At 40.6% G+C, this 27,913-nt stretch overlaps 1 protein-coding gene across 4 annotated transcripts; it reads left to right on the forward strand.

Moving 5' to 3' along the window:
- On the forward strand, nucleotides 1-27,810 carry ETV6 (ETS variant transcription factor 6). 4 transcript variants are annotated; one of them, XM_072399959.1, is made up of 8 exons: nucleotides 1-205; nucleotides 14,753-14,888; nucleotides 22,370-22,534; nucleotides 23,853-23,987; nucleotides 24,473-25,018; nucleotides 25,500-25,642; nucleotides 26,062-26,162; nucleotides 26,819-27,810. In XM_072399959.1, the coding sequence occupies exons 1-8, from the start codon at nucleotides 179-181 to the stop codon at nucleotides 26,922-26,924; spliced, it is 1,359 nt and encodes a 452-aa protein (XP_072256060.1). In that variant the 5' UTR covers nucleotides 1-178; the 3' UTR covers nucleotides 26,925-27,810. The 4 variants fall into 4 exon arrangements, with proteins under 4 accessions (XP_072256060.1, XP_072256062.1, XP_072256058.1 ...); XM_072399961.1 differs by lacking the exon at nucleotides 1-205 and adding an exon at nucleotides 12,218-12,239; XM_072399957.1 differs by lacking the exon at nucleotides 1-205 and adding an exon at nucleotides 12,251-12,371.
- The last annotated feature ends 103 nt before the right edge of the window (nucleotides 27,811-27,913 follow it).

The following is a 27,913-nucleotide window of genomic DNA, read 5'->3' on the forward strand; positions in this document are numbered from 1 at the left end:
TGTCAGGAGTGGACTCTCCACACTGACATCAATGAGGGAGGAAGAGAGAGAGGGGGGGACCCTGGCTTCCTGGAAACACCCCTCCCCCACCATGTGCTGCCACTGCTGCTAACTTCTGGAGTCTGGGGGAGACTGCACCCCCCAATCCCCAGCCTGGGGGGCGACACTGAGCGCTGCCATGTGTGCTGCACACTTCAACATAAAGGTGAGAGCAGACTGATGTGTGTGTGTGATCCTGGGCTCTGCCACAACAATACACAGCCAGGACTAATGTTGTGTGTCTGGGATCATCTCAAACTTTCTGCTGCTTTCTATTCTTTTCTATGGAAATATTTACCAACAAACTTATGGAGGGGATCAGAGGGAAGGGACTGCCCTGGGGAGGGAAGGGTTCAATTGTCCTGGGGATTGTACTACATGTATATAGTGCTGACCTATACCGCAGTGCTGTACCATCACACAATCTGCAGCAAAGGAGCTTACACTCCAATATCCTTATCATACTCACACTTTTACTATTACTGATATTTATTTATATAGTGCTGACCTATACCGCAGTGCTGTACGATCACACAATCTGCAGCTAAGGAGCTTACACTCTAATGTCCTTATTACCCTTATACCTATACTATTACTATTATCGTTCATTTATATAGTGCTGACTTATGCCGCAGTGCTGTACGGTCACACCTGTCTGTAGCAAAGGAGCTTACACTCTAATGTCCTTATTACACTTAGACCTATACTATTACTAATATTTATTTATATAGTGCTGACCTATACTGCAGTGCTGTACGATTACACAGTCTGCAGAAAAGGAGCTTACACTCTAAAACCCCATCACACTCACATTTTTACTATTACTAATATTTATATAGTGCTGACCTATACCACTGTGCTGTACACCAGTCTGCAGCAAAGGAGCTTACGCATTAATATCCTTATTACACTTATACTATTATCGTTAGTTTATATAGTGCTGACTTATACCGCAGAGCTGTACGGTCACACCAGTCTGCAGCAAAGGAGCTTACACTCTAATATCCTTTTTACATTTACACCCATACTATTACTAATATTTATTTATATAGTGCTGACCTATACCGCAGAGCTGTACGTTCGCACCAGTCTGTAGAATAGGAGCTTACACTCTTCTATCCCATCACAGTTATACACTATTAGAGAAGTATATAGCTCTGACAGATACTGTAGCGATGTACAGAGAACTGGTCCTGTCAGTCTATGTAGCACAGCACATTGGTATACCACCCCTGGCACACACTGTTGTTGGCATTTTATTATGATATTTTTGGTTCTGACATATTCTGTAGTGCAGTACAGAGAATACTAAACCTTAATTTCTTTCTCTGTACCAGAGGAGCTGGAGCTTACATTCTAATATCCCATCCCATACATACTAATATTTTTAGATAGTTATATAGCTCTGACTGATTCTGTAGCGCTGTACAGAGAACACTGAGGCAGGTACATCAGTCTATGGACCAGAGGCGCTGACACACTAATGCCCCCAACATGGTCACACACTAATAATATATAATTATATCGCTCTGACATATTCTGTAGTGTAGTACAGAGAGCACTAAACCAGTCACTTCAATCTCTGCACCGGAGGAGCTTACACTCTAATGTTTCATTGTAGTTTTGGTCAGATCTTTAGATTTGTTTATTATCTTGTGGGATAATATTGGGAATATATTCCACTTGGTGGAAATGAATGCAATCACACGGTGGGAATAGGCAGATTCCCAGCACATAGAACCCTGGTGGGAATTGAACATGACAGGTGCTCTTTATTTATTTTTTTTTGGAGTTAGGTGGGGATGTGTAGAGTTCATGGAGCCATGAATAATATATATAATTTAGGACCCCACCACTACTCTGGGTTGATGCTTTATAATTGATATTTCCTTACTCATCAGTGAAGGAATTGGACTGTGTCAGTTGGCAGTTAGTGGGTTAAGCAAAGCCCTCAGTGCCAGTTTCCGCCATCTTTAAGACTGGCAGAGGCCCTGGAGGTGGGATTGGGAAATACTGTGACATGTTATTGCTGGTTAGTTGCTCGGGGAAGTTGCAGGCGGCTGTGGAAGGAGGAAATGAAACTAGAAGCTAGCAATCTGTGTTTCTTTTCAAATTAAAGACATTGTTTGTTTTTAGCATTTTATAGTTTTATATATTGTTCTGCATTTATGGCAGTGCTGTGAAATATGTTTTATTATTTATCCATGTTATATCGAGTTATATCAGGGTCTATGTGCTTTGATGGCCCTTCTGGCAATTAATAAGTTAAATCTGGTGACAAATTTAAAATTTTGGGGCTTTTTCTGCTTCCTGTTTTTGGTTAGATTTTTAGAAATCCTGAGAAGAAAGTTCGGCTATCTCTGCTGCAGCTTTTATATTTTATCTTCCTGGATCTTGGAGGGGTAAAATAGCAGTAATTTGGTCCAGTGAACCAATAGTCTCTGCCAGCATTGGCAAAGGAAATGATTAATTTATTATTAGTAAATATGATGTTACTGCAGAATCTGCCTAAAGTCTGGTGCTGTTTGGTAGACGTGCAGGTCTCAGGATCTGATCATTGTCTTTGTATGGCCTGTCCCGCCAATAGATTTATCTCTCTTACTGGTCATCCATAACACTACTCCATATTTTGTAAATTGGTGCAGACAGGTCCCTTTCTTCTCCAATGTCCTCCATCAGCATTTGCAACCTTTGGTTTATTGTTTGGCAACATGGATTGCTATTGTTTCCCGGAGAAAGACCATGCTGGGCCGTGTCTGCTCAGTTCCTAACCTCTCCATGAATTCCTTTTGTGTCTTCATGTAAATCTCTTTACAACTTTTAGCCTCTTTGTGTTGCAAAAGAGAAGCCTCATACAGTGCAGAATACTATAGGAGAGGAAAGGAGCAGAGTCCTACAGTAGTGCAGAGTATTTCAGTTAGATGAAGGAAGCAGCAGAGTCTTCCAGCAGAGTATTTACGGAAAGGAGAGTTGGAGAAAGGAGCAGAGTCCTCTATCAGTGTAAAATACTATATGAGAGAAGAGTTAGACATAGGAAGGAGCAGAGTCCTCCAGTAGTGCAGAATATTTCAGTAAAGAGGAGTTAGATAGAGGAAGGAACAAAGTCCTTCAGTAGAGAAGAGTTGGTTAGAGAAAGGAGCAGAGTCCTCTGGAAGTGCAGAGTATTTCAGGAGAGTTAGATAAAGGGAAGAGCAGATTTTTTTCAGGAGTGGAGAGTTGGAGAAAGAAACAGAGTCCTACAGAAGTTCAGCTTAATTCCAGAGAGCAGAGTTGGATAGAGGAAGGAGAAGAGAATTTCGGGAGATTCGAGTTAGAAATTGAAGGAGCTGAGTATTTCAGTAGGGGAGAGTTGGAGAAAGGAGCAGAGTACTCCAAAAGTGCAAAGTATTTCCAGGGAGCAGCGTTAGATATAGGAAGGAGCAGAGAATTTCAGAATATTTGAGTTAGATAATAGAAGGAGCAGAGGATTTTAGGAGAGGAGAATAAAAGGAAAGAGCAAAGTCCTCAATCGGAGCAGAGTATTTCAATAGAGGAGACTTAGAGGAAGGGGCAGAGTCCTCCAGCAGAGCAGAGTATTTCAGGAGATTGGAGTTAGAAAATAGAAGGAGGAGAGTACTCCAAAAGTGCAAAGTATTTCCAGCGAGCAGAGATAGATATAGAGAATTTTAGGATATTGGAGTTAGATAATAGATTGAGCAGAGTATTTTTGGAGAGGAGAGTTCCAGGAGGAGGGAGCAGATTCCTCCAGCAGAACAGAGTATTTCAGGAGAGGAAAATTGGAGGAAGGGGCAAAGTCCTCCAGAAGTTTAGAGTATTTCTAGAGAGAAAAGTAAGAGGAAGGAACAGAGAATCTCAGGAGATCGAGTTAGATAAGAAAAGGAGCAGAGTATTTCAGGTGAAGAGAATTCAAGGAGGGAGCAGAGTCCTCCAGCAGAGCAGAGTATTTCAATGGAGGGGAATAGGAGGAAGGAGCGGAGTCCTCCAGCAGAGCATTTCAATAGTGTAGAATTATAGGTACAGAGAAGTCTGGAGCTGACTTGGGTAAACCTTGTGTGTGCATAAGATAATAGGAAAAACTCCTGCAATCGTATTACTGTCATGTTGGTTTAATAAACAATTTTACAGGTATTATTTTCCATAGATTACACTTCCTAGTAGGTGCAGTAAATGTAGTTCTGTGAGAGTGGTGTGCTGGGCTGGGTCCTTCTGCCAGCCATACCATGTTCTCCCTGTGACTGTGGGCTGGTATGTTGGCAGCAATAACAATGCACCAGGACAGATATGTGTGAATGGGATTTTTATCGATCCATAAAACAGTGTAAGTTAGAGATCAATACTTTATAGGGGTATCAGGAATTGTATTTGTAGCTCAGAGTACAGACAAGAGGTTATGGTGGCTATTTGGTTGTATTTAGCCGCTGATTAGCGGCATCTTATCAGTCTTCCATGTCGCCATACAAAAGGTTACACAAAGGTAGATAGCCCATTCCTGTGTTCCTACCTGAGAAGCAAATGCAGAGATGAATAATTCAGGAATGTGACTGAACTTTGTTAATGAAATAAAACGACTCTGGAATTGCTGCATGAGCAGTTTTGTGCTCTTACAAATCTATTTATTTATGTTGCCTGGAGATGTTATTATTTTATTTTAAAAATATTATTGATGATTAAAAACCATAAAATAAAGATAGACACACACTATTTATAAAATATGTACTAGGGATAGTCATATTATTTATTTCTGTTTTCTTCCTCTGTTACCTGTTTAATAATTCTGCACAATGATCGAGCTTTGCTGATCACCTCCCTGTCAGTACAAACCTGATATTGTGTTACTACATTAAAACTGGGAGCAAAAAAGGCTTTTGATATATTCTTGATCAGATTTGACTTCAATATGCCATAAGCAGCACTTAATGGCAAGCTGCAGCTTCAAAGGCAAATAAAATCTCAACATGTGTAAAAGAAAGATGGAGATTGTAAGCTCTTCGGTGCAGGGTCCTCTCCTCCTGTGTCACTGTCTATATCTGTCTGTCATTTGCAACCCCTATTTAATGTACAGCGCTGCATAATATGTTGGCGCTATATAAATCTTGTTTAATAATAATGGAGACAGAGGGTAGCATAGTAAGGAGGAAGTTCTGGAAGATTAGACAGTGATTCCAATGAAATAAGAAGGGAAGACAGATCTCAGGGTATTGGAGTTGGGGGAGAAGTGGATATACACATGTGCAAATCCAGCTTAGGGATTTTTTTAAATCGCCATTTCCTTTTTAAGAAGTAAGGGTCAAGGGGGCATCTTCTGCGTGTGTAATAAAATAAAATTTACTGTCATTGAAGTTGCGGGGTATTTCCAGTTTGAGTAGTAAAACTGCAAAATTCCCTATTGCATGAGGCTGTAAAATTCTGTTTTTTATTAATATGAATAATATTGTGTGTTTATATAATGCCAAATACATTATATGTGTATATTATGGGGCTATTTATTTCTAGAAAATCTAAGCAACTGCACCTTCAGAGCCCGTAAGGACATATACATTCACTGTAAATCACAATTGACCACAATTTCTTTTTTCTGATAAAAAGGGTTACAGTTTTTTTCACTTCCAGTACCAGAGGTGTGTAATAGGTGAGAGTTCTCACAGGTGTCCCTATTGCTAAATGCTTTTCATTCCTGTTATTATTAATATTATTATCCAGTATTTATATAGGCCCAACATATTATGTAGGGCTGTACAAAGTCCATAATCATGTCACTAGCTGTCCAACATAGGGGCTCACAATCTAATGTCCCTACCCTAGTCATGTCATTATACAGTCTAAGGTCAGTTTTTTTGGGAAGCCAATTAACCTAACTGGGAGGAAACCGGAATACCTGTATGGTCACCAAAACAAATAAAGAAAATGAACTTCTCCAGCAGGTACACAAACAACAATAAAAACCTGATAAGGGTTAATGCCCTTCTCTACAAAATAATAAATGGTGCTATGTAGGAGTCCTCTCCATGTGTTCACCGCTGGCTATCTTTATGGGCCAAGAATGACGTGCTGAGTGCGTGAATAGCGTTGTGGTGGGAAGGGCCCTGTAACGTCATTGTTGTATCTCTGGCAATAAGTCCTTGTCCTTTTACCCCAAGCCGATTGTAAAGATTTAGCATTTCAGATCTATGCCTGGTCTTAGGAGGCGGCAAATCCTTTTCCTATCTCCCCAAATCTCATTCCATCCTACTTAATAACCAAACTGGTATGCGCTGTTTTGTAAACGCCTGGTCACATGGCTGATGGCTATCAATCCTATTTCCTTTCAGCAAATATTTATCAAGCCATGGGGGGTTAGTGGGGGAAGACATTGCAAGGGTGAAGTAGTCTGTTTTTGCTTTTCTAACATTGTAGTGGTTAGTTGCTTTGTGTGTTTTTTGTTTGTAAATGGAGATGTCATGAAGATTTCCTACTGCGCCCTACAAACAAGTGTCCATTTTTTTAAATGGTCCCTACACCCAAAGCTGTGGTTATAAGGAAATGGAATCATACAGTGATTTTGAAATATGTACATTGCAAAACAGTTAAAATAATGTGCCAAGCTTTGACAGTGAGCAAAAGGCTGTGGATATTTCACACCATATTCAAGAAGTTGGGGAAAAAAAGAGAAATGAACATAGAGTTTATGACCAAGAGTTGTATGTGCATTGGTTTGCAACAAAATAAGATTTATAAGTTATAACCATTATAGTTATAAGTCAGGAAATAATACTTTATATAGAATTTGTTTCACTGCATACACAACTATTTAATGTACAGTGCTGCATAATATGTTGGTGCTATATAAATCCTGTTTAATAATAATATTAATACAGAACTAGGCAAAAAGGAGTTTGCATTGATTGTTAGTCTGCAGATCAAGATAGATTAATGTAGAACCAATTTGGCAATACAGCACTTTGCTTTACATTATATATATATATATATATATATATATATATCAATGTGTACTTGCATGTTTTATTTAATTTTTAACTTTTATCTTCTTGTGGTGAAGTGAGTCTATATCCAGATTTTTTTGCAGTTCTGAAACAACAATTAAGTGATCTATTGCTTGTTGTTTTACTTTTTCTGCACCGTGCAATATGACATACCACTGAAGAATTTTTTTTGCATATGTGTTTTCCTACTTTTATATTGTTATATATTGTTGTGATATGTGATGTTTGTTTTATACATTCTGTTTGAATGCTTTTCCGTTTAAAAAAACAAAGTGATCTATTGCTGGCTATATCCAGAAATGCAAAGACATTGGGTCTGATTTATCAAAGTTTTCCAAGACTGAAGAATATTGACTATCATGGGAGAACCTGGGTGATCCAACTAACTATGTAAAAGACCAGGTAACCTAAAAATGAATCACTGTGATTGTTCCTTACAAGCTCACCCCATTCCTAAGGTAAACCACAGTCAGCGTTCCCACTAGTTGGTGGTTAGAGGTGGAACTACTGATTACATTACCTTGGCTTTATTAGCAGCCATAGTGAACTTGCTGCATAAACAACAGATATCACAGCCGCTGCTTACAAACTGCATGGCATGGTGACTGTAAAACCAGAATACCTCTGCAACACCAAAAATCAAAGTCAATTTTGGTAAACCTGAATTTGGCACTCAAGTTGCTCATCATTAGCAGGAACGATGAGCGCACTGCCCCGGGATAACACAAGGAGTGGGGATAGGTGGGACAATGGTGCACTTGCCTAAAAGGTTCGGTGTGGGAAGGTTGAGCAGTAGTGATCTTTTCAGTGCAACCATTTGTAGTGTTAGGCTGCAGCTGCTGTCCTTTAAAGAATTTCTCTGCTGGCCCTCTTGGCTTTTTTCTCTGCAGCTGCTATTCTGTTGGGAATTGGCACATGATCCACCAACGCTCTGCTGATTGCCCAGGAAGTGAAAGGGAGAGTGGAGAAAGCTGCCCTACTCATTCCTTTGTGATGCATTGTGTCCTAATTGTGTTTTGTCACTGGGGGACAGGAAGTGTTGTTTGATTGTGTGTATGTGTTTGGTTTCTGTTCCCTCCCCTTCATAGGGATTCATAATGTAATCCCATTGTGTGGAAGATGTAGAGCGCTCTGGTGCTCACTATCACTAGACACCTGGTGCAGTAAACCTGAGAACCTTGTCCAGGATGCCACATTCTATTCAACAGGCAAAATGAAGAATATTTCAATCCTAATTGTAGGGGAAGCAGGTTGAGAGAATATCATTTTGGTATTACCTTGAGCTGTATAGAAAATGCAAAGTATTTGTTTCAAACTTTATAAATAGTATGTAACTGTAATACGTCCAGGATATTCAAGCATCATCCAGGGTCTCTATCCATTCCATGATGCCAGTTTAGAAATGACAGTCATGAAAATCATGGTGACTATGCAGGTTTTGTTCAGAAATGTCTGCAGCCTCTCACCTTGTGCTACAAAGTTGCAATGTTGCAGCCTGATCCCTGTGCAGAGAGGAAACTAAGGATATGGCTTATCCTGCCTGCAGCAGACCGATAATATCATACCAGCCCAGGCAGAATTGCTGAGGATGGTTTTTAATGATAGTAGGTGGATTTTTTTTTTTTTTTTTTTGTGGATTTTTTTTTTTTTTTTTTTGATACTACTACTGCTGCATATTGTGACGTCAGGAATTTATTTATGACAACTTGTAAAGCAACTGAATTGTCCACTTCTGGTGACACTGAGAGTACCTCTGGTGGGGCGGTTTGTATCTGGGGTGCCTTTGTTCGTATAAGGCCTCATCGTTTTGTATTGAGGATCAGTGATCTTGTTTTGGCAGGCGTACAGAGGATTATAAGGTAATTCTATATGTTCCTTGCCAACCGTGCGGGACTTTCCCAAATAATAGGCACACTGTTTAGGTATGCCAGGCTTAATCTTTCCTGCTGTGCCCATTTCACGTTGCATACACAAGAGAAAACCTGACCATCCCTAGAAGATAGAAGGGATGGAAAAGATAGAAAATCAACATATGGACTGAACTTTCTTTTTCTCTTTACTTTTTTACTAATCCCAACCCCCTTCTTCCATTTTTGGAAATGTGACATATTCCGATTTTGCTGGTTGCTTTGTAGGACATTTGGAGAATTCTCTGACATGTGGAAACAGAAAAAGAATTTTGTTAGTACAGTTTAAACTTGATTGTTCTTTTATTGCTATCTGTGCCTTTTGGCCTAGTGACTCCTATCCTCCTATTTCTCATATGGGTGTTGTAGGGGCAGGCAGTGAGGGTCCCAGACAGAGTTGGAAAGCTTTACAATATATGAAATACATATCTATTTTTTATTCTTCCTTCTCTGTATGCAAAACCGAAATAAAAAGGTGCCTGCACTTAGAGGATGAACATCGTCGTAAGTCGTAGTGTTCAGGAGATGGAGAAGTAATCAAATATTTGGCTGAACGATTTCTCTACTTGTGGTATAGACCCCATCAGGAAAATTTCTCTCCCATTGCATTCAATGCACCATAAACAATCAACTAAAATCATGCAACAACTTGCTGTACAATTCACCTGGGAAGTTTTTGCTGCAGGATGTTGTCAAATTTAATAGACCTGGAATAGATCATCATGGCAAACTAAAACTAAATTTTAGACAGATTCCTGTAAGCCAATGATGGGTGATCATTAGACATTCTATACATGCAATGGTGGACATAGCCAATAGTGTTTCCCTGTGCAAAAGTGACTTGGGGTTCCCCTGCTGAACTGAATTGTGTCCACTGCGGGCCACCCTGTTAGTTCTGGGGCCCTAGTGCAGCAACACACTATGTATCACCCTATGGCCACCCCAATATACATGTGTTGGGGTTAGATGGGTACTGTAAGCAGGAAAGTAAGTTCGGCCTGCATCTACCCTTCACAAGTCCAATCTCTCTGAAATCCAACTCGCGGGTCTCCCGCATGGTTTTTGGTGCAGATTTTGCTGTTGGAATTTTTTGAACTTTGCTCACCCCGGTGTATGGTGGAGGAGGATCATCACAGGTGAATTCTATAGGTCAGTTTGCATGGAGGAAAAACAAAACAAAACAGTTCCTGTTTGTTGGGGGAATTTCCCCAGAGTGCCTGGGGCAGAATCGGATGCTATGTGTTTGTAAATGCAGAATATCTCACTAGATCATCTCTTTAGGGAATCCATATAGGTATAATTTGTCCGCACTTCTCAGGGTTAAATTTTTATATGTTCAAAAAAACTAAACAAAAGTTAGAGTATTCTTTCACAGTATGAATGCCTAATGCTCTGTGAGCTAACATTTTAGGCTGAGGTGGACTGAGATCTAGAGTCTGTACAAGGCTTGGAGGGGATAGATTTGGGGTATTATTAGGTTTAGTCTACAGAAGATATGAAGGTGCTTCTTGCATTCACCTGAATAGTTCATCATCCCGTGGTCACTTACCTAAATCTACTGCTGCCTCTGACACTTACTTTAACCTTCACCCCGACCTTCACATCTGCGGTGTGAAACTGTGCTGCTAAGGGAATACCTGCAGTGCACCTGGAAAAGGCAAACTGCACCACGGGTAACCAGATTTGCATCATGCCTTGGTGCACATCTTCAACCAACAACCATGCGGCCAACTTGTTGCTTTTGGAAAGTGCTCAATGCAAAGCCTCATGCAAAAATAAAACCTATCCCATTTAAGTTGTCATCAACAATGCAGTTCATATGCTGACAAGGATAATAGTGAAAGGAAACAAAGACATGAGCTTAACGCTGTGTTATATCTCTTGTCAGAGGCTCGGGGTGGGCTCTGGAAAAACCTGGGCTCATAGAAAGTGGGTTTGAATATTGCTGAAAATCAATCTGAGGACATCTAGTGGCAATTAAGAGCATTGCAGGTGGAAATCTTTGAATTGAAGATGACGATCTTTTTGTTTGGTGTTCTATGATATCCAAATCCGTTTGAGGACATGCTGCCTGTAGCACCTATCCTTAAAATTTAAATGCTGGGACAGTGTTAGACACCTTCCTGGACTGCTATATGGGAGTTTGATACATGTGTGTTGTAAGCTGTAGGTTTGTCCATTATCCAATGACTGGTCAATAAAAGTAGTGAGGAGGTTAGTTGGGGCATTTATTGGATGAAAACTGGTGGGATCTCTGCAGGATCTGGCCAGGAAGTGCTGCAGCACAATAATACCAAACCCCTGTGCCTTCCCATTATTAAAGGTGCAATACTTTCACTATTGGGTGCATTGGTCTCTGAGCTGGACAATCTTCCAGCAATGACACCCAGGGATGTCAGATACTCATAACCTCTGGATATCTATAGGCCATAGCTGTTCTCTACATTTGCAGACCCTGCTTCCTGCTTAGTACAATGGTTAGACAGGCAGCTATCTTTTGCAATTAAACGTTGTCCGCCAATGTGACCCACAATGCTCCTGGCAGCCATGGTCATGTGTTTTGGGCTGCCTAGACTTTAGGTCACATGTGACGCAACTCTTGATTTTATTTATGGCAAGAAAGTGAAATTATGCCAATGCTGATTTATGCTCTAATTTATGTGAAAGGGGATTGTTAATAAAAGTGTGCAGCCATTTGTGGTGCAGCAAATGGTAAGAAATACCATGTATTGTAGTGATATAGATGGGAAGTGATTACGAAGAAGTTTCAGGAGATGAATGCATAGAGATGCAAGAAATGATTAAAAGGGAAATATAAAGATTTAAATTGTTTGATTGATTGTGCACAGCAAGTTTTCATCCAGTTGACTTTTCTAATGGCTGTGGGTATGGTAAGAAGTCCATCGTCCCCGGCTTTGTGTTTTTTGTTCAGTTCTCCCATGTCAGCTTCCGTCTACCTGAGATCACAGGTGCCAGCGCCAAGCTTGTTTGCCGTCACTCTCCAGAGGTTACTCTGGCTTTTCCACGTTGATTCACAATCCGTCTGACCGGTTTGGTCGGTTTCTCCACTTCCGCTCTCACCTGGGCCGGATCCAAAGCCCTGAAAGATGCACGGACTCTCCCAGATGTATGGAAACGCGTTAACCCCTCCGCGCCCGGAAGGGACAGCTGCCTGGAATCGGAGGGGGGAAGTTCAGCGGCGGCGAGGGGGTTAAGACGCTCCTGTTGCAAGAGAGAAGCAGAGGAGGAAGAAGAGACGGCACACAGAGAGAAGAGACGGTTTCCAGAGGGAAGTGAACAGACACGGCGCAGGGTGAGCCCTTAGAGGTGGGAGGGTCACCAGGAAACGAGCGGCGGCCGGGGTGACAGGAAGGAGAAGGGAAAACCAGAAGCCAGGGACAGATAGCAGGACATGCAGAGGCTCTCAGACAGATGGAGGAAAGGGGTAAGCCAGCGGACAGGTAACTGAAAACCGGTGTGGAGGGCCAATTTAAGAATGAAAGGGTTAACTTCCAAACTTTTTTTTTTTATTAAACTTTTTTGTTTTCTCAAGGACTAGTAGGATGGGGACGGCTTAGGAAGAGTTAAAGTGCCAAGGGTAGGGGCAGATATCAGACAAGGTTGGGGCATGGCGACAGGCAAACAGGACGCTATATAAAGAAACACGCTGGCAGCAGCTGTCGCGATGCTGGGATGCCAGGAGTGGGTTATAAATGAATTCTGAAGGGCTGCCACCTTTTTATAGTACATCGCCCCCAATTATAAACAATCCTTTAACCCCTAATGAGGTCTGACCAGTCGGGGGAATTCTGATTTCTGAGATCGTAATGGGTGCTTCTTCCCAGATGGTGACATTATTGGGGGGTAGTTTTTGTTTTCTTTGCGTTGACTCTTTTTGCAGAACTTAGTCATTAAACTTAAATTAATGTATCTGGTAATTGTTGGGCCGATGAGATCCGCCAAGGTGTGGCATTTATTCGTAGTCAACACTTTTTTTTTTTTTACAGGGTATCAATTATCTAAAATTGATTACAGTACATGTAAATGCAACTCGATGACCTTTTATTTGGTATCATCAACAATTGTTATTGAGGTCTTCAGTGTTTAACCCAGAATTTTCTTTAAGCCGGGTGGGAAGAAATTGTAGGTGGGTGGCAGCCCCTGTATTGTGACCCAGCTATTCAGTAACCACCCAAAAACAGCCGGGTGGTTACTGAAAAGTGCCGGGTGGAGCGCCCTGGTAAATGGGGCTGGGGAGAACACTGGGTCTTTTTTATAAAGCGATGGATCTGACATTCCCTGGTGCAGAATCAATTACTGCCAGGAAGACCAGGGAATGTTTTAGGGAATTCAGATTCACTGCTTTATAAATAGACCCCATTCTGTGTATGGTTTTGTTTCTTCTTTTCTCTCGATTCTTTTTGCACATCTGTTGATCCCCTCCAGCTGCTTTCAGCTACTTCCTTTTTAATGCACTTCATCCAGACTTGGCCGCACATCTCTGCTCTGGACCGGTTTTCCGTAATGACGGTGTGCACACCTTAGCAATATGTGTCATTGTCTGCTTGTAGTCTTCACCAGGGTGCATTAATGGGGTGACAAAGCTGGAGATAACTGGGAGACCTAAATGAGAATAAAGTCACTCAGGAAGTGTCTGAACAAGAATCTCCATGGTAGAGTCACCAGGGAATATTTTAATAAAGGATGCAGATTAAAAAAAATCTGTCCTGAATGTTCCTGATCTCACCAGCTACTTCCTTGTTTTGGGCCACTGGCTTAAAATGCACAAATAAAGTTTTCTTCATAGGTTTTTATTAATTTGTTTTATTAATGTTTCTGCAATAAAAAAAACTTTTATTTGTTGCCAAGTTTATATTTGTTCATTTAGGAGAGAATAGGGAAGGATCTGGGAAGGAAATCTGTGGGAACAGAAAAAGGAGGTGTTTTATTAAGAGAAGTTGTTGTTACTCTGAGTCAGGAAGTAAAAGGCGAATTTCCCTAGTGGGGACACGGATGATGATCTAAGCCTGACCGGGGTTTGAATTATTTGCTGGAATTATTGCAAACTTGAATAATTATTTCAAACTTAATCCAAAAGAACAGAGAAGGTTATGCGGTGCATTTATTTTATTCTTGTTATATGTATAACAGATGATTGCTAAGGTCAGGGAAAAAATTACTGTAATTCACTATCATCCAATAAGTATTCACTTCCCTTAGCTGGGAGTTTTTTTTTCTGGCCTTGCACGCTAAGCAGTTTATAGATTCTGAAGGCCATATTAGCAATTGTGGATTTAGGATTTAAAGTGATGTGGACACCATTGTACTAATGTTATTAATACGTTTGTCTAAGATAGGAAAAAGTTTGAGGAAAAGTTTTTATTGTGCCCAGTGAGCACACCAACAGTTTTTACCCTTTCTGTTCTGGTTACTATTTTAATTAGGACAGAAAGTTAAAGCAAATCCATTACTGAGATGTCACCAGAGCAGAGAGGGAAATCTTTCACTGGGGACGCCTTTTACAATGAAATCTTTCTGACTGGTTGAAGTTATGCTCAGTTTGCAGAGATTTCCTCAATGGTTTAATACATTTCCTTCTGTTGCAGGGAAAATAATACATGATTAAGGTTTTACTATCCCCCACACTATTTCAAATGGGCTTTACATTTGTTTTTTAAATTTATTTTTTTTTCCTTATAATGGAGAAAATGCAAAAAAAAAAAAGTTTTGTTTTCCTGGGTTTTATACAGATTGACTGTTTTGCAGTGTTTCTCATGGTACAATAGTTCTGATATTCCTCTCTCTCTTCTTTCTTGCATGTTGCAGCAGGAGCAGATTTCCTACTCACCCCCGGAGAGCCCGAGGCACAACTGTGCCACGCCATCCCCCTCCCCTCTCCATGTCCCAGGGCCACGAGCTTACAGGATGGAAGAGGAGCCCGTCAGGCTGCCAGCGCACCTGCGTAAGTACCATCACCTTAAACTTTTACCTGGTCTGCTCAAGGTTATGTCACAAAAAGGCCAGAATTGGTGAAAATGCCGTTCAGGACAGGGCGTAGAGCCGGGGAATTTCCAGTGAACATTCAGCAGTTGCTTGTTTTTTCGTATTGTGGCTTCCTTGCCTTGACCTTAAGTAATACAGCGTTGTGTTATTATATGCAAAACACACTATATTATATGTGATATAAAGAATTGTCTAAAAGGTTGGGTGTTCAAACAAGGACAGGCATCAGAAGTGAAGGTGACACCTAATTACTGATAATACAAATATAGTTTATACCAGACCTTTTTTTAACATGGGAAACCCTTGAAATAACTTTTAGGTCTTCAGGGAACTCTTAGTATAATTACTATACTGACAGCTCACAGTACATTTGTGTGGTTGTCATTAGGAAAAATGTCTCCTGTGCAATTTCTCAGTGTTCTAGGGACCCCTAGCAACCTCTTGGAGAAACCCTGGGGTTCCACAGAACCCTGATAAGGACGCACTGAGTGGTTTCAAAATGCAGAGTTTTGTTCCACTTTTCGCTTTCGCACATGTAGCAAAATATATCTTATATCTTTTTTTTTTTAATGGATTTAGATACAGTCTTTTGTATAACAGTCAATGAAAATGCTTGTAAAATGCCCTCAAACACTCCTAAGGTAAGATTAGAAGAATCCAAAATACTTAAATTGCTTATAAACACTTATTTCCAAATGTTTCCTCCATCATTTTCCCTTGGTGATTATCTGTTTATAGACACAATATATGGCCAATACGTTTGTGGACACCTGATCATCAGAGTTCTTAGCTTGTTAGACATTCAAACCCATGGTCATTAGAATGGAACCTCTTCCCCTTTTCATGCTGTTACAGCCTCCATTCTTGTGAAGGTGTCTTTTTGGAATGGGAAACGTTGAGAACGCTGTAGCATTTGAAGGTAAAGCTTATATTGGACATCTCCAGTGTTGGCTTAAAGGGGAGCAAAACGGGAACACTCATTGCATGCATGGAAAGGATAGAAAAGGAATATAACTATTGCAGGTCTATAAAAAATAGGCAGAATTGTGTAGTAGTTTCTAGAAAGAAAAGTTTTACACATAAAAACAGATGAACTGAAAAATTCCAAGAGTTCATCATTCTGATTGGCCATATGTCCCAGTACCCCATAATCCATCCTATATAGACATGGGATGACCGTTGCCCTATCCGTCCTTCTGTTTTATACCTTGTTTGGGTGACGTCTGTTGGCTATTGTATATTTCTGGTCAATGTACAGCGGTCATCCTATTGTAACAGTTACTATTTTTTCCCCTCTTGATACGCCACCAATATGTCTGAGTGATTTCCCTAAACACAACATTGGCACATGCTCTCTGTAAAGCAAAGTTTGCATGTTTATACAGCAGATATGTCAGTTAAGATCTAAACTGATATTCAACAACTGTTGCTTCACGTCAGACTCTTTAAAGTGTTTGTGTTGGATGTTTTCAAAGCTTAAACAATTCTTTACTCCTTCTGTTTCAGTGGTAATATCCATGACTGACAATTGGCTGCTTATGTATCCAATTATCAGACCTGGGTGTTTCCAGTTTTGGAAGATATTATTATTATTTTATTATTAAACAGGACTTATATAGCGCCAACATATTACGCAGCGCTGTACAATAAATAGAGGTTGCAAACAACAGACAGTGACAAAGGAGGAGGAGAGGACCCTGCCCTGAAGAGCTTACAATCTAGGAGGTGGGGGAAGTATCACACAATAGGAGGGAGAGTGCATTTGTTCATGTAAACCAGTCATAAAAGAAATCTAGGCAGAGTAAAGCCACACTTTATGTGGATCAGTGATGCAAGACCCATTCACACCTATGCACCGTAGTACGTGCATTACCACAACCACAAATAAACAGGCTGCCTTACCACAACCCACATGCATCTGTGCCATAACTAGCAATAGGTCATCAAAGTATTTAAAGGTGAGGTTACCTAGCATCACGTTTGTTCACTATGTTAAGCGTATTATTCTGAGTAATAAAATGTATTACCTTTTTGCAGAGATCACAGTGTTCCCTTTGATCATTTGCTATTCTCTCCAAAAGGATGGTGCTTCTTTGTTCAGCCATCATCCAAGGGTAACCATCTACTTTCTAGGTGGAGATGAAACAGGTATAATATTCTGGAATATTTGAAATGGCCCCTGGTGCAACATCAAGCTTTGTTACAATGTTGCAGTCTTATTACTGGGGGGAGGTAGGAGACTGAGGAAATGCTTCCTCCTGCCTGCAGGACACTGATTACATCATCTCAGCCCAGGCAAAGTCTTTCTGAAGAACATGGATGGTTTTCAAATGTTAAAGGTGTTTCTGAATAAGAATATAGAAAAGATCACTAGAATTCTATGAAGGACTTCAGCAGTGGAGGGCTTTGCTTTTCTTAATTCTCATTTATTCCAATGGGCCTGTCTACATCATAGTGTTTTCTTTTAGAGCTGTAAAGAGAACCCAATGTTTGGATGGTGTTAAAACAACCCCCCAAATGCCCAAGAAGCTCAAAAATAAGTGAAACTAAAGACGATCCCTCAATGAGGCTGGACTTTTCCTCAATCTGGTCCTGCACTGACCTGGAATTCTCCTTTGTTCCTCCAAGCCGGGTGGTGTCTTCTTTAGTCTTCCTTATTCTTGCTACATCACCTGATTTTGCACAATGCAGGTGCGAGATCGGGTGATGTAGCCCACTATAAAGGGGAAAAATAAGAGCGCCGATCTCACTGCGTGCGATCGACATCTTTTTCTCTTAGTGAAGAAAATTCACCTTCTCCGCATGCCCGAGATCGCCCAGAGCCTCCAGCCATGTCAATTCTTTTATGTAGAAAACATTTTGAGTTTAGGTCCGCTTTAAAATGCCCATAAATGCTCCAGAAGCCTCATTGATATGAATGATTTACTTTTGTTTAAAACATCTTTGTAAACACTTTTACAAAGTTGTACATTATAAGGGTTCATGCTCTTTTTTTAACATGAGCAGTTTTTGTTGCTGTAAGCCGATGCTGTGCGAGTAGCAAGTCCCGGCTGGTATTGGGCCCCAGTCATACGTAGTAAGCCCACGCTGCTGATTCTAAACTGTCATCTGCAAAACATCCAGACGTTGTATCCGGAACGTCTTGCAGCTGAGCTTTCGGAGAAAGGGGAATTCTCCAGCAAGGGGAGTTGCACAATTTAATAGGAAACTTTTTTTTTTTTTTTACTTCTTAACTTTTTAATCTACAACTGTGTGGGTGGGGTGGTATTGAAGCCAACTGTATGTCCTGGATCAGGGTTTTGTTTAACTTTAAAACTCCTATTTAGGTTCTTATTTACTAAAACATTGGTGTTTAAGTAAAGGGCTCATTTATGGGACACCGTTTAATATGCTGATGCGGAGCATAAATATAGGACATGTTGCTGAATTTTAAACCTGAAGATGTCTCAGATAGTAAAAATTGGACGTGTACAGCAGTCCTCTGACGTTCATCATCTGTCCTGGTGGATTGATAAACGACCAATTGGGAACAACCACTGGTCACTCCTATAGAAGGGAGCAGAGTGCTCTCCCCCTTCCCTCTTCTCCGTAACACAGAATTTATTGTGAGAGAGACAATTTGCTTATATCCATCAGATGTCTATACAGGGTCCACCTCTGAGCCAAAAATGATTTCACTTGCAGGGGGTCACTCTCCTAATTGTAAAGTTAGTCATGACCCTCCAACATTCTCCAATACAATGCAGGATCCACGGTCCTTTCAATTTTAAAAATGTGTTCGTCAACCTTTTACGCATGGTTCATGGTTTCTTTCTAATTGAATCCAGTTTGAGAATTTTGTAAAAGTTGGGTGAATATTGGGTAAAAACTTTTTTAATTGGACCCTTGTGTGTTTATTCCACCTCCCATTTTTTCCCTTCTGAATTAAAAATGTTTTGTTATAAATGACGTTAATTAAATTCAACTCCAGCCATATTTTTCTGTTTTGGATGACAATAAAAACTTCAAAGAAATGCAAATTCTTACCCATTTAATCCAAGATGAGGTTTGGTTAGTGTTTGGTTAACATGCGATCAGTCACTTTCTTCAATCACGTGCAAAATTTTAGTTTCGTAACTATTGTGACTATTCCATGGTTAGTAGGTGTGCTTTGTGTGCCTGTGTCTGCCTATGCTGAGAAGTAGAGGGTACTCACACAGCCCCCAATTTTTTATTATATTGTTTTAGATCGTCAGCAGTATGGAGACCTCAATTTATTTCCCATAGAAACTTTTTTTCTTCTCTTTCAAAATGATATTGAAACTTTCTTATATGCAAATATTTGGAGATTGTATAGAGCTTAAAAGTTCCCCTTTTAAAAGCTTTAAAAATGGAGACTGCAGAATACATTTTAGTGAATTGTATCTGTAAATGTGTGTTGTGTGCACAGATGTGCCTGCAGAGCCAAAGGCCGCAATCACCACCTTACAGTAGACATAAACCCAATCACTAAGGCCTCCTAATATATACCATGTCCTTTATCTTTGCATTAAATAATCCCTTGTGATCCTGCCCTAAAGGTCCTTGTTCAGGAACTTCCTAATATAAGGTGACAATAGTGTCCCTGTTTCCAGTTTTGTGTTCATCCCCTTCTTAGTACTTCTGATCCTTTCCAGCCTCTTCCTGTCTACATGCACATGAACTACTATCAGCCTCACATCATTGATTTAATTCCTGATAGAGACAACGGCAAACCATCCCTTTGCTTCGCGGGTCAGCACATGGGTCAATTTATTGGAAGCTTGTGTGACAATGTAAGCTAAAATCTGCTTAACATTAAATAGCAGGGCAGCTCAGGCATGGTACTTCTACAAGGCCATTTTTTTTGTAAATGCTGCTGAACATACCTCATACTTCCTTCAAAAAATATGGCTTTTTCTTAACTAATGCAAGACATTTCTATTTGTTGCTGTTGCGGCATTCTATAATTTGGCTGCACTACCTCCACAATGAATGGCACCGTAGTGCATGCAATCACAGAAGACTGGATCAGGCCCGATGTTTTATAAATAAACCCAATGTATTTCCATAGATTGTAGACTATAGATAATAAATACAATATACAACAATGCAACATGTAACATTTGCAGATCTTGCTTTGTTGTGTACATAAGACCTAAAATTTAGGGACCCCGCCAATCATAATTTAGGCAGCACAGTGGCTTAGTGGTTAGCCCAGGACACTATCTGCATGGTGTTTGCAGGTAATCGGCGTGTTTGTGTGGGTTTCCTCTGGGTACTCTTGTTTCCTCCCTACAAAAACGTGTAGTTAAGTTATTTGGCTCCCCCAAAAATTTACCATAGACTGAATAAATGACATATGACTATGGTAGGGACATTAGATTGTGAGCTCTTTGAGGGACAGCTAGTGACATGACTGTAGACAGCGCTGCATAATATGATGGCGCTATATAAATACTGACTAGTAATAATAATTTAAGTGTGATTACAAACAGTGCAGTCTTTTTCTATTCTAGTAGTTGTCAATCAGGTAGGCGGAATGACTGTACATACACGTACATATAATAATGGACATAGGCTCCAACAAGAATGTAGCACATATGATATTTTTGTGCATGGCAAAAAAAACTACAAACTTTACTGAAGTCCAGCCCAATGAACATTACATCTTTATACACTTTATAGTATATTGAATTGTGTGGATGTGGTTTTGAAGTTTATGTACATATTAGCTCTTACCGCAGATTTTTTTCTAGGGAGGTAAAAGTTGATCTAAAAGTAGAAACCAACTTTTCAAGGTCTGCTGTACCAAAAATAAAGAAGTGGCATTATGTGGATAAACTATCACTCACAGCTCTGTTTCTTTGTTGGTACATAAATAGATATTTTGACAATTTTTTTATTTTAATTATTGTTAGCTGCAGTGCTGGATAAAATGAGACAAGATGATCATTGCTGCTGACAATAGATTAAACGTGGCTGCTGAGTAACAAAGTTAACGTTTATTGAATTGTTACATGCAAGGTATTTATAATCTGCAGATCAGATCAATATAATAAATAATAAAGTTACCATCTTGAATTTCTTTCATATCTGTTAGAAATGTTTTCTCTTATTTCCTCTAGAGTAATGTGCCAGTCACTGAGTATTTCTGTATCCACAGTGCGAATACATTTATCTGGGTGTATCCAGTCACCAAGCAGGCCTGGCCCTAAGCTTTCTAAACACAACATTCTTCATTTAATAACTAAAACAGTTAGTCTGTTACTTCCTATCACAAAAAGATCATTATTAAAACCTAAATTGCCAATAACACAGTAACATTTACACCACTACAGGAACACATTCTTGACATGTCACAATTTTTACAGCAGCAGAACAACTTTTTAGAAAAGCACCACCTTTAGGCATTCAAAGGGTCCTTAATCCTAACTCCAGTGACTTAAGCTACATACACACGTGCAATATTTGTCGTTGGAAAGGATTGTGAAAGATGGGACTGCACGATGCATGAATGAGTGCTGTACATACAGCGCTGTTCTGCTCTATGGAGAGGGGAGGGGGAGAACAATGGAGCGGCACCCCGCTGAGCACTGTACCCCTTTACTACCATTAGGATCGTTCATCACACATGGATCCGCTAGGGCGGTCGTTCGGACGACGGGCGCTGTGCACACACCAGATTCTCGTCCAATATCGGCCCTGACCTGATTATAGGATGAGAACCATTGGACCTGTGTACGCAGCCTTAAACTTAGACTGAGAAAATTAAATTAGTCCGCTGCAGGAGGGAGGAAGCATTTCCTAACTTTGTTCTTCCTCAGAATGCATCAGAATGGCTCAGGGGTTTGCAGCGCTAGGTCCAAGGTTCGACTTTCAGCCAGGACAGTATCTGCATGGACTTTGCAGGTTCACCCTTTGTTTGAGTGGGTTTCCCCTGGGTACTCTGGTTTCCTCCCACATCCCAAAAACATGAAGTGAGGTTAATTGGCCACCCCCAAAAATTGACCTTAGACTATGGTAATGACATATGACTATGGTAGGTATTTTAGATTGTGAGCTTCTTTGAGGAACAGTTAGTGACACAACTATGGACTTTGTAGAGCGCTGCGTAATATGATGGCGGTATATAAATACTGTATAATAATAATAGGGGGAAAGGCTGCGGCAGTATCTGACCAATGTAATATATTTCTAAACACAGCTAAAAACTGAACAGGAACCAGGATTTACATAATTGTGGCATCTCAGCTCAGGAAGTAGGTGGCACTGGGTGAAGCCCAAACAAGTTGGCACAGCCTTTCTACAGAGAAAAGCAGAATTTCTGTTATACTCATGGCTGTACAGAATTTCATATATTTCACATTGGACATGTTGATATTTTTTTGATGCTGATATAATTTTGTTTTCTTTTGTTTCTTTTGTTCTTTTGATGTTTAGATCTCCCTCCCTCACACTGGTCTCGGGAAGATGTATCTCAGTGGCTGCACTGGGCAGAGAATGAATTCTCCCTCCGCTCCATTGAGAATAACTCCTTTGAGATGAACGGGAAGGCTCTGCTCCTTCTTACAAAGGAAGACTTCCGATACCGATGTCCGCACTCAGGTAAGGAAAGTTGCAGATGTGAGCATCACTTTCCCGGTATATACCAAGCTCATCGACCCTACAGATTTAAGGACCTCATGCACTTTCTGTGTTTGCCCAGCCAAAAAAAAATTGCCCCTTTGCTTTTTGCTTTATGCTGTAGATGGCACAACAGAAAATAAAAAAGAAACCTTTTGCATCTGAACGTAATTTTCATTCCAGTGCTTTGTGCCTACAATAGGTGTCCCCATTGTACATTTTTTCCCTTACCTATTGCTTTGATGACATCTGTTGGGTTTACCCTCACTTTCATGTTTTAGTGACAATTATCACAGGACATAAAACGAATGAATTTCCCCACTGGGGACACACACATCAATAAAAAGTTGGACAAAGGGTCTAACCCTTCCGTAATTTATTCCCTTGCAATTCATCCTCAATCCAATCCCCCGCCTGTTCACACCTGTGCATTGTGGTCAATATTATGTACTTGAAAAGATGTTCTGTGTGTTGCGGTAATCTTTATGGTCAATACCCCCATATAAACACAATAATTAATGCAGATGTGTTGCAACACACCACAATACATAATAATGAACCGAGACAAACACAACCATTCATCTCGGGTGATAATCATCTAAGCCTAAGACTTGCTCTCCAAAATTGCCCTTTTTCATACATTGTACCTTACATAGTCATCTTAACTCACATCACTGTTTTTTCATGGTAAACATTCAAAACTTTACAAAGCCAACTAAATTTGCAGGTGTGTAAATATAAATATATTTCTAAGGCTATGTACTCCTGTGCAATAATTGTCCTTGGAAAGAATCTTTCACGATCCTTTCCAATGACAAAAGACCCCACCGTGACATACAGCACCGTTCTGCTCAATGGAGAGGGAAGGACGACGGGGCAGCACCCCACTGTGCCCTCTCCCCTTCACTTTCATTACGATGGTTCCTGGTCCATCGCCCTTAGATCCGCCAGACTGGTTGTTCAGATGACTAGCATTGTACACACGCCAGATTCCCATCTGATATCAGCCCTGAGACGATTATCGGACGAGAACCATTGCACTTGTGTACGTAGCCTAAGTGTAAATGAGCCCTTAGGGTGTCTTTGCATAAGAAGGTGCTGGGAGAAAATGAAGATCTGATAAAGTATCTGTTTATCCATGGCCAGCATTAAATCAATATATTGTTTAAAGTGGAGGGAGTGACGGATGAAATGAGTTTCTTAGAGTCTTACATTGCATACTTTGTAGTATGTAGGCACCGTGTATGGCTTCATACCAATTATATACACTGTAAGGTAATTCAAAGACTTTTCTCCACAGGTGACGTCTTGTATGAGGTCCTGCAGCAAATTCTGCGTCATAGGAAACCACGAGTAGTGCACCGATCTGTTTTTCACACTGGAAACTCCCTTCATGGCAAGACAGAGTTAATGATCGGCCACAACCACCATGATGGTAAGTATCCAGAAGAGCACATGCAGAAAATATCTGAAATGGTAAAAAGAGCTGAGACAAAAGTTTTTGAGACAAAATCGGGTTAAAGAAAAAAAATAACAGCACACTGCAACCGGGGAGGAGTAAATACTGAAAGATCCTGCTGCCTGTTTATCCAAACTTTTACTTGATTCAGGAGCTATACCATGTTTGCCACCCCCTGCCTTGCTTGTCTGCACTGTGTTTACCTCTATGTTGCTAAATATCACCGGTTTATTGTAGGGATTAGCAAAGGAGCCATTGGGAATGGGGAGCAGGCAGGCGAGGTTAACCTTTGCCGGCTCTGCATGGGCTGCATCTATAAAGTTTTTTGTCAGTGCAGATTTTATTGGGTAATAAATATGCACACTTTAAAACACAAAATTATGGGCAGAAGACACAGTTGTATGTTGTACTGATGACAATTTGTCAGAAGATGGTGTCTTATTGTCCTGACTTCTTTTTAGACCATATTCAACATCGACCTCCACCAAGGGCCTCCTCTGAAGTCCTTCCACAGAACACCCCGACTATAGAGCTGCGACATCGACCCCTATCCCCACTCTCCACCAACCACCATGCTTCACCAGATCCTGAGTCCCGCCCACTACGCTCACCACTGGAAAGCAACTTACGTCGGCCCTCCCCTGCGGAACGTCTCCACAGAATGCAAAGTGAAACCAACCACCACAATCATGAAAACTACCCTTTATCTGTGTCACCGGCTGAAGCCAATCACTGCCCCTCTGAAACGCAGCCAAAATCCAACAGCCCACGACAGGAAAACCCTCGGGTGATTCAGCTTATGCCCAGCCCCATCATGCACCCTCTGCTTCTCAACCCACGCCATGCTGTAGAGTTCAAACCACCCCGACTGAGCATGGAAGAAGGCCAGCAGAGAGAAGGGAAGCCTATAAATCTGTCGCACCGCGAGGAGATGGGTTACATCAATCATGTGATGGTATCCATGTCTCCACCTGAGGAACAGACTATGCCTATAGGGAGAATAGCCGGTGAGTACCTTTTTGTGAAAGGGAGACATCCTGGGGGGTCAAAAGAAAAACAATTGCTACAATAGAATTTAGAATAGAATAGAATAGAGTTTATAGAGTTTTTACCTTTTGCTCCTTTACTATACCTATTTTAAAATGTACTAGTATTTTATTTTTTCCTTTCTGTTTCTGTTCATGTTTTGTTCTATTTAAACATGGCTATTGTTCTTGGGAAAGATTATCAATGCTTTTAAGATGTGGTAATAAGGATCTAGACCCAATCACAAAATAATCACATCTTGCAGTTTACCAGTCATATCTAAAACTTTGCAAAAGCTTTAAAAACAACCAAATGTTTGGCCCTGTAATGATGGAAGGGGGTGTATAGTACAGTGTATATGAAATCATTGCACATATAACTTTTTTCCATTTCCAAGAAAATAGATTGCTGTGACAAATCCCCAGCATGTAAACAATTTGTGCTATTTTTTTTTTTCTTCAGACTGCCGGCTGCTCTGGGATTATGTGTACCAGCTCTTGTCTGACACCAGATACGAGAACTTCATCCGCTGGGAAGATAAGGAGTCAATGGTCTTCCGAATCATGGACCCCAACGGCCTGGCAAGACTGTGGGGTAATCATAAGGTATCTGAGACCTAATCCTGATGTTTCCTTTACAGCGATCGGTTTATCTGCATGCAGCAGGCTTTTACCAAAAATAGTTCTTTCCTTACACGGCATCCTAATTCTCATATGTACCCGCCTTTACTACAGGGATAATAATCCAGTACATCTTTTCTACAGATAATGTCACCAAGATGTTTGTATTTATTTATTTTTAACTATTTATTTTACCTTGAACCTTGCATATTCTGCCATTTTTTTAAGGGTGGCTATATACCCCCTCACAAACTCACCTTTTACTTTCCTTTGCAAACTATTACATACAGGAAAACATGTAATGCCAATGTGGAATGGAAAGCAGTTATCTTATTGATACTAATTAATAAGATCCTTTTATGTATTTTTTTTGTTCGTCGATCCTATATGCTTTCTCTCAACAGAACAGGACGAACATGACGTATGAGAAAATGTCACGGGCGCTCCGCCATTACTACAAATTAAACATAATCCGCAAAGAGCCAGGACAAAGGTTACTGTTCAGGTAACAAACAGCATTGCCGCTGCCAGACGTCTGCTGGCCTTCTTGTACCTTGCTCTGCCCACAATAAACACACACACGTCTACATGTACACACAAGAGCCTGCGACACTACAACCTGTGTGCTATCAAATCCTAATCACAATCATGCCCATCCAGTTTACCATATGTGTCAAAATTACAGGCTTTTGGATAGAGACATACTGCAGCTTTCCAGTATTTAAAAGTTGTGTCTGAATTAAGTTCCCTTTTCTGGGCTTTTTTTACTTTTATTTTCATCTAGCCATACTGCCTTTAACAAACCAGGGTGGCTACACTTTCTCACTGTATCTGAATGGAAGCAGTGTTGTCACCCAAGGACAGAATATGATAGGACAGGCTGTGCTGCTGCAACCTAACTAGTACAAGCTATCATCACCCGACATTGTTTAACAGTCCACAGTGTTGGATCACTAAACGATCAATCGGAGACAACCGCTATCATTCCCTATGGAGGAGGACATAGTGGGGTGCCCCCCCCCCCCTCTCTCTGTGTACAGTGCTTGTTAATTTTAGGGTCACAAAAGCAAATAAAAAAAACTTCTTTTTGATGTTCCTCTTTCTTTATTATCTAAAAACTTCTGGAACATTCTTATTAAATCCCATTCCCTTCCTTGGCAGGTTCATGAAAACACCAGATGAAATAATGAGTGGCAGGACAGACCGACTGGAGCACCTGGAATCTCAGGAGCTGGACGAGACCATGTACCAGGAGGATGAATGTTGAGGCGCTGACCCCTCCTGATATAGACAGGTTCCACTAAGTTGCTGACCGCCTGAAATCACTGTAAGGGCTGGAGCTGGATCTACTGGGGGCCATGCCCGGACTATGCACAGAAATAAATGGCCTCCCTCTGAAAAATGGACACTACGGCTGGCGCTGGGGGTCAATTCTCCAGACGCGGTCGGATTCTGGTACTCTCAGGGAGGTTTGCTGTGCGGCACGTTTGAGTCCCTTTTATGAGGTTTGTCCTGTCTTATTCCTGCAGAACTCATATTTTGGAAGTATTTGCACTGGAGATTATTACCACGGACAACGCACTGTGACCGTGACAGATGCATTGGGACACTTTCTATGCGTCCTCGCTTTTTTTTTTTTTTTTTTTTTTTAATTTCTTGGACATTTTTCTTTAATCTTTTGTATAACGTGTAAATTGCACTAGAGACATTTTAACTACAAATCTTCTACTTCACCTGTTTTACCCGTGACGCCACCTGCGGCCTTGAATATATGATGTCATCGGCACTTTCCTTGTGATGTCATCGCCGGCGGCCTGTCATTTGGCTCACTTAGCATTACTTCCTGTTTACGTGCTATGCCACTTCCTGTCATCATTGCCGTCTTTTCTTTTGACTTGGAAAACGAAAGTGGTCAGACAATAATACTACAAATGTATGTGCTAGGTGGATGAATTCCTCAATGAAGGGAATTTTTATGTTTCTTAACTTTTTTTTTTTTGTTTTTTTTTTTTTTTTACCAGATGATTTGTTTTAAAAAAAATGAAAACACAAATTCACAGTGCCACTAAATATCCTGTCTGATCTCTTCATGTACGTGTGAGGTTTGAGCATTTGCCTGTTTTTACATCAAATAAAGGGCAAGAAAAACTCCAGTGCTTGACATTTATTTAAATATGTCCCTCAACCCCAGTCTGAAATCTGTATGTAAATGTTTTAATATGCACAGGGTATGATGTATGGGATAATAATACATCA

The sequence above is a fragment of the Pyxicephalus adspersus genome, chromosome 2 (genome assembly GCF_032062135.1).
Source record: "Pyxicephalus adspersus chromosome 2, UCB_Pads_2.0, whole genome shotgun sequence".
NCBI lineage: Eukaryota > Metazoa > Chordata > Amphibia > Anura > Pyxicephalidae > Pyxicephalus > Pyxicephalus adspersus.

What these genes read in the sequence shown, in the direction of transcription:
- ETV6 (XM_072399957.1), top strand. Translation starts at nt 12,339, where the DNA reads ATGCAGAGGCTCTCAGACAGATGGAGGAAAGGG. An exon ending in CGGCCACAACCACCATGATG is followed by an intron (nt 23,988 to 24,472) that starts GTAAGTATCCAG and finishes ACTTCTTTTTAG; the next exon opens with ACCATATTCAACATCGACCT. An exon ending in GACTGTGGGGTAATCATAAG is followed by an intron (nt 25,643 to 26,061) that starts GTATCTGAGACC and finishes TTCTCTCAACAG; the next exon opens with AACAGGACGAACATGACGTA.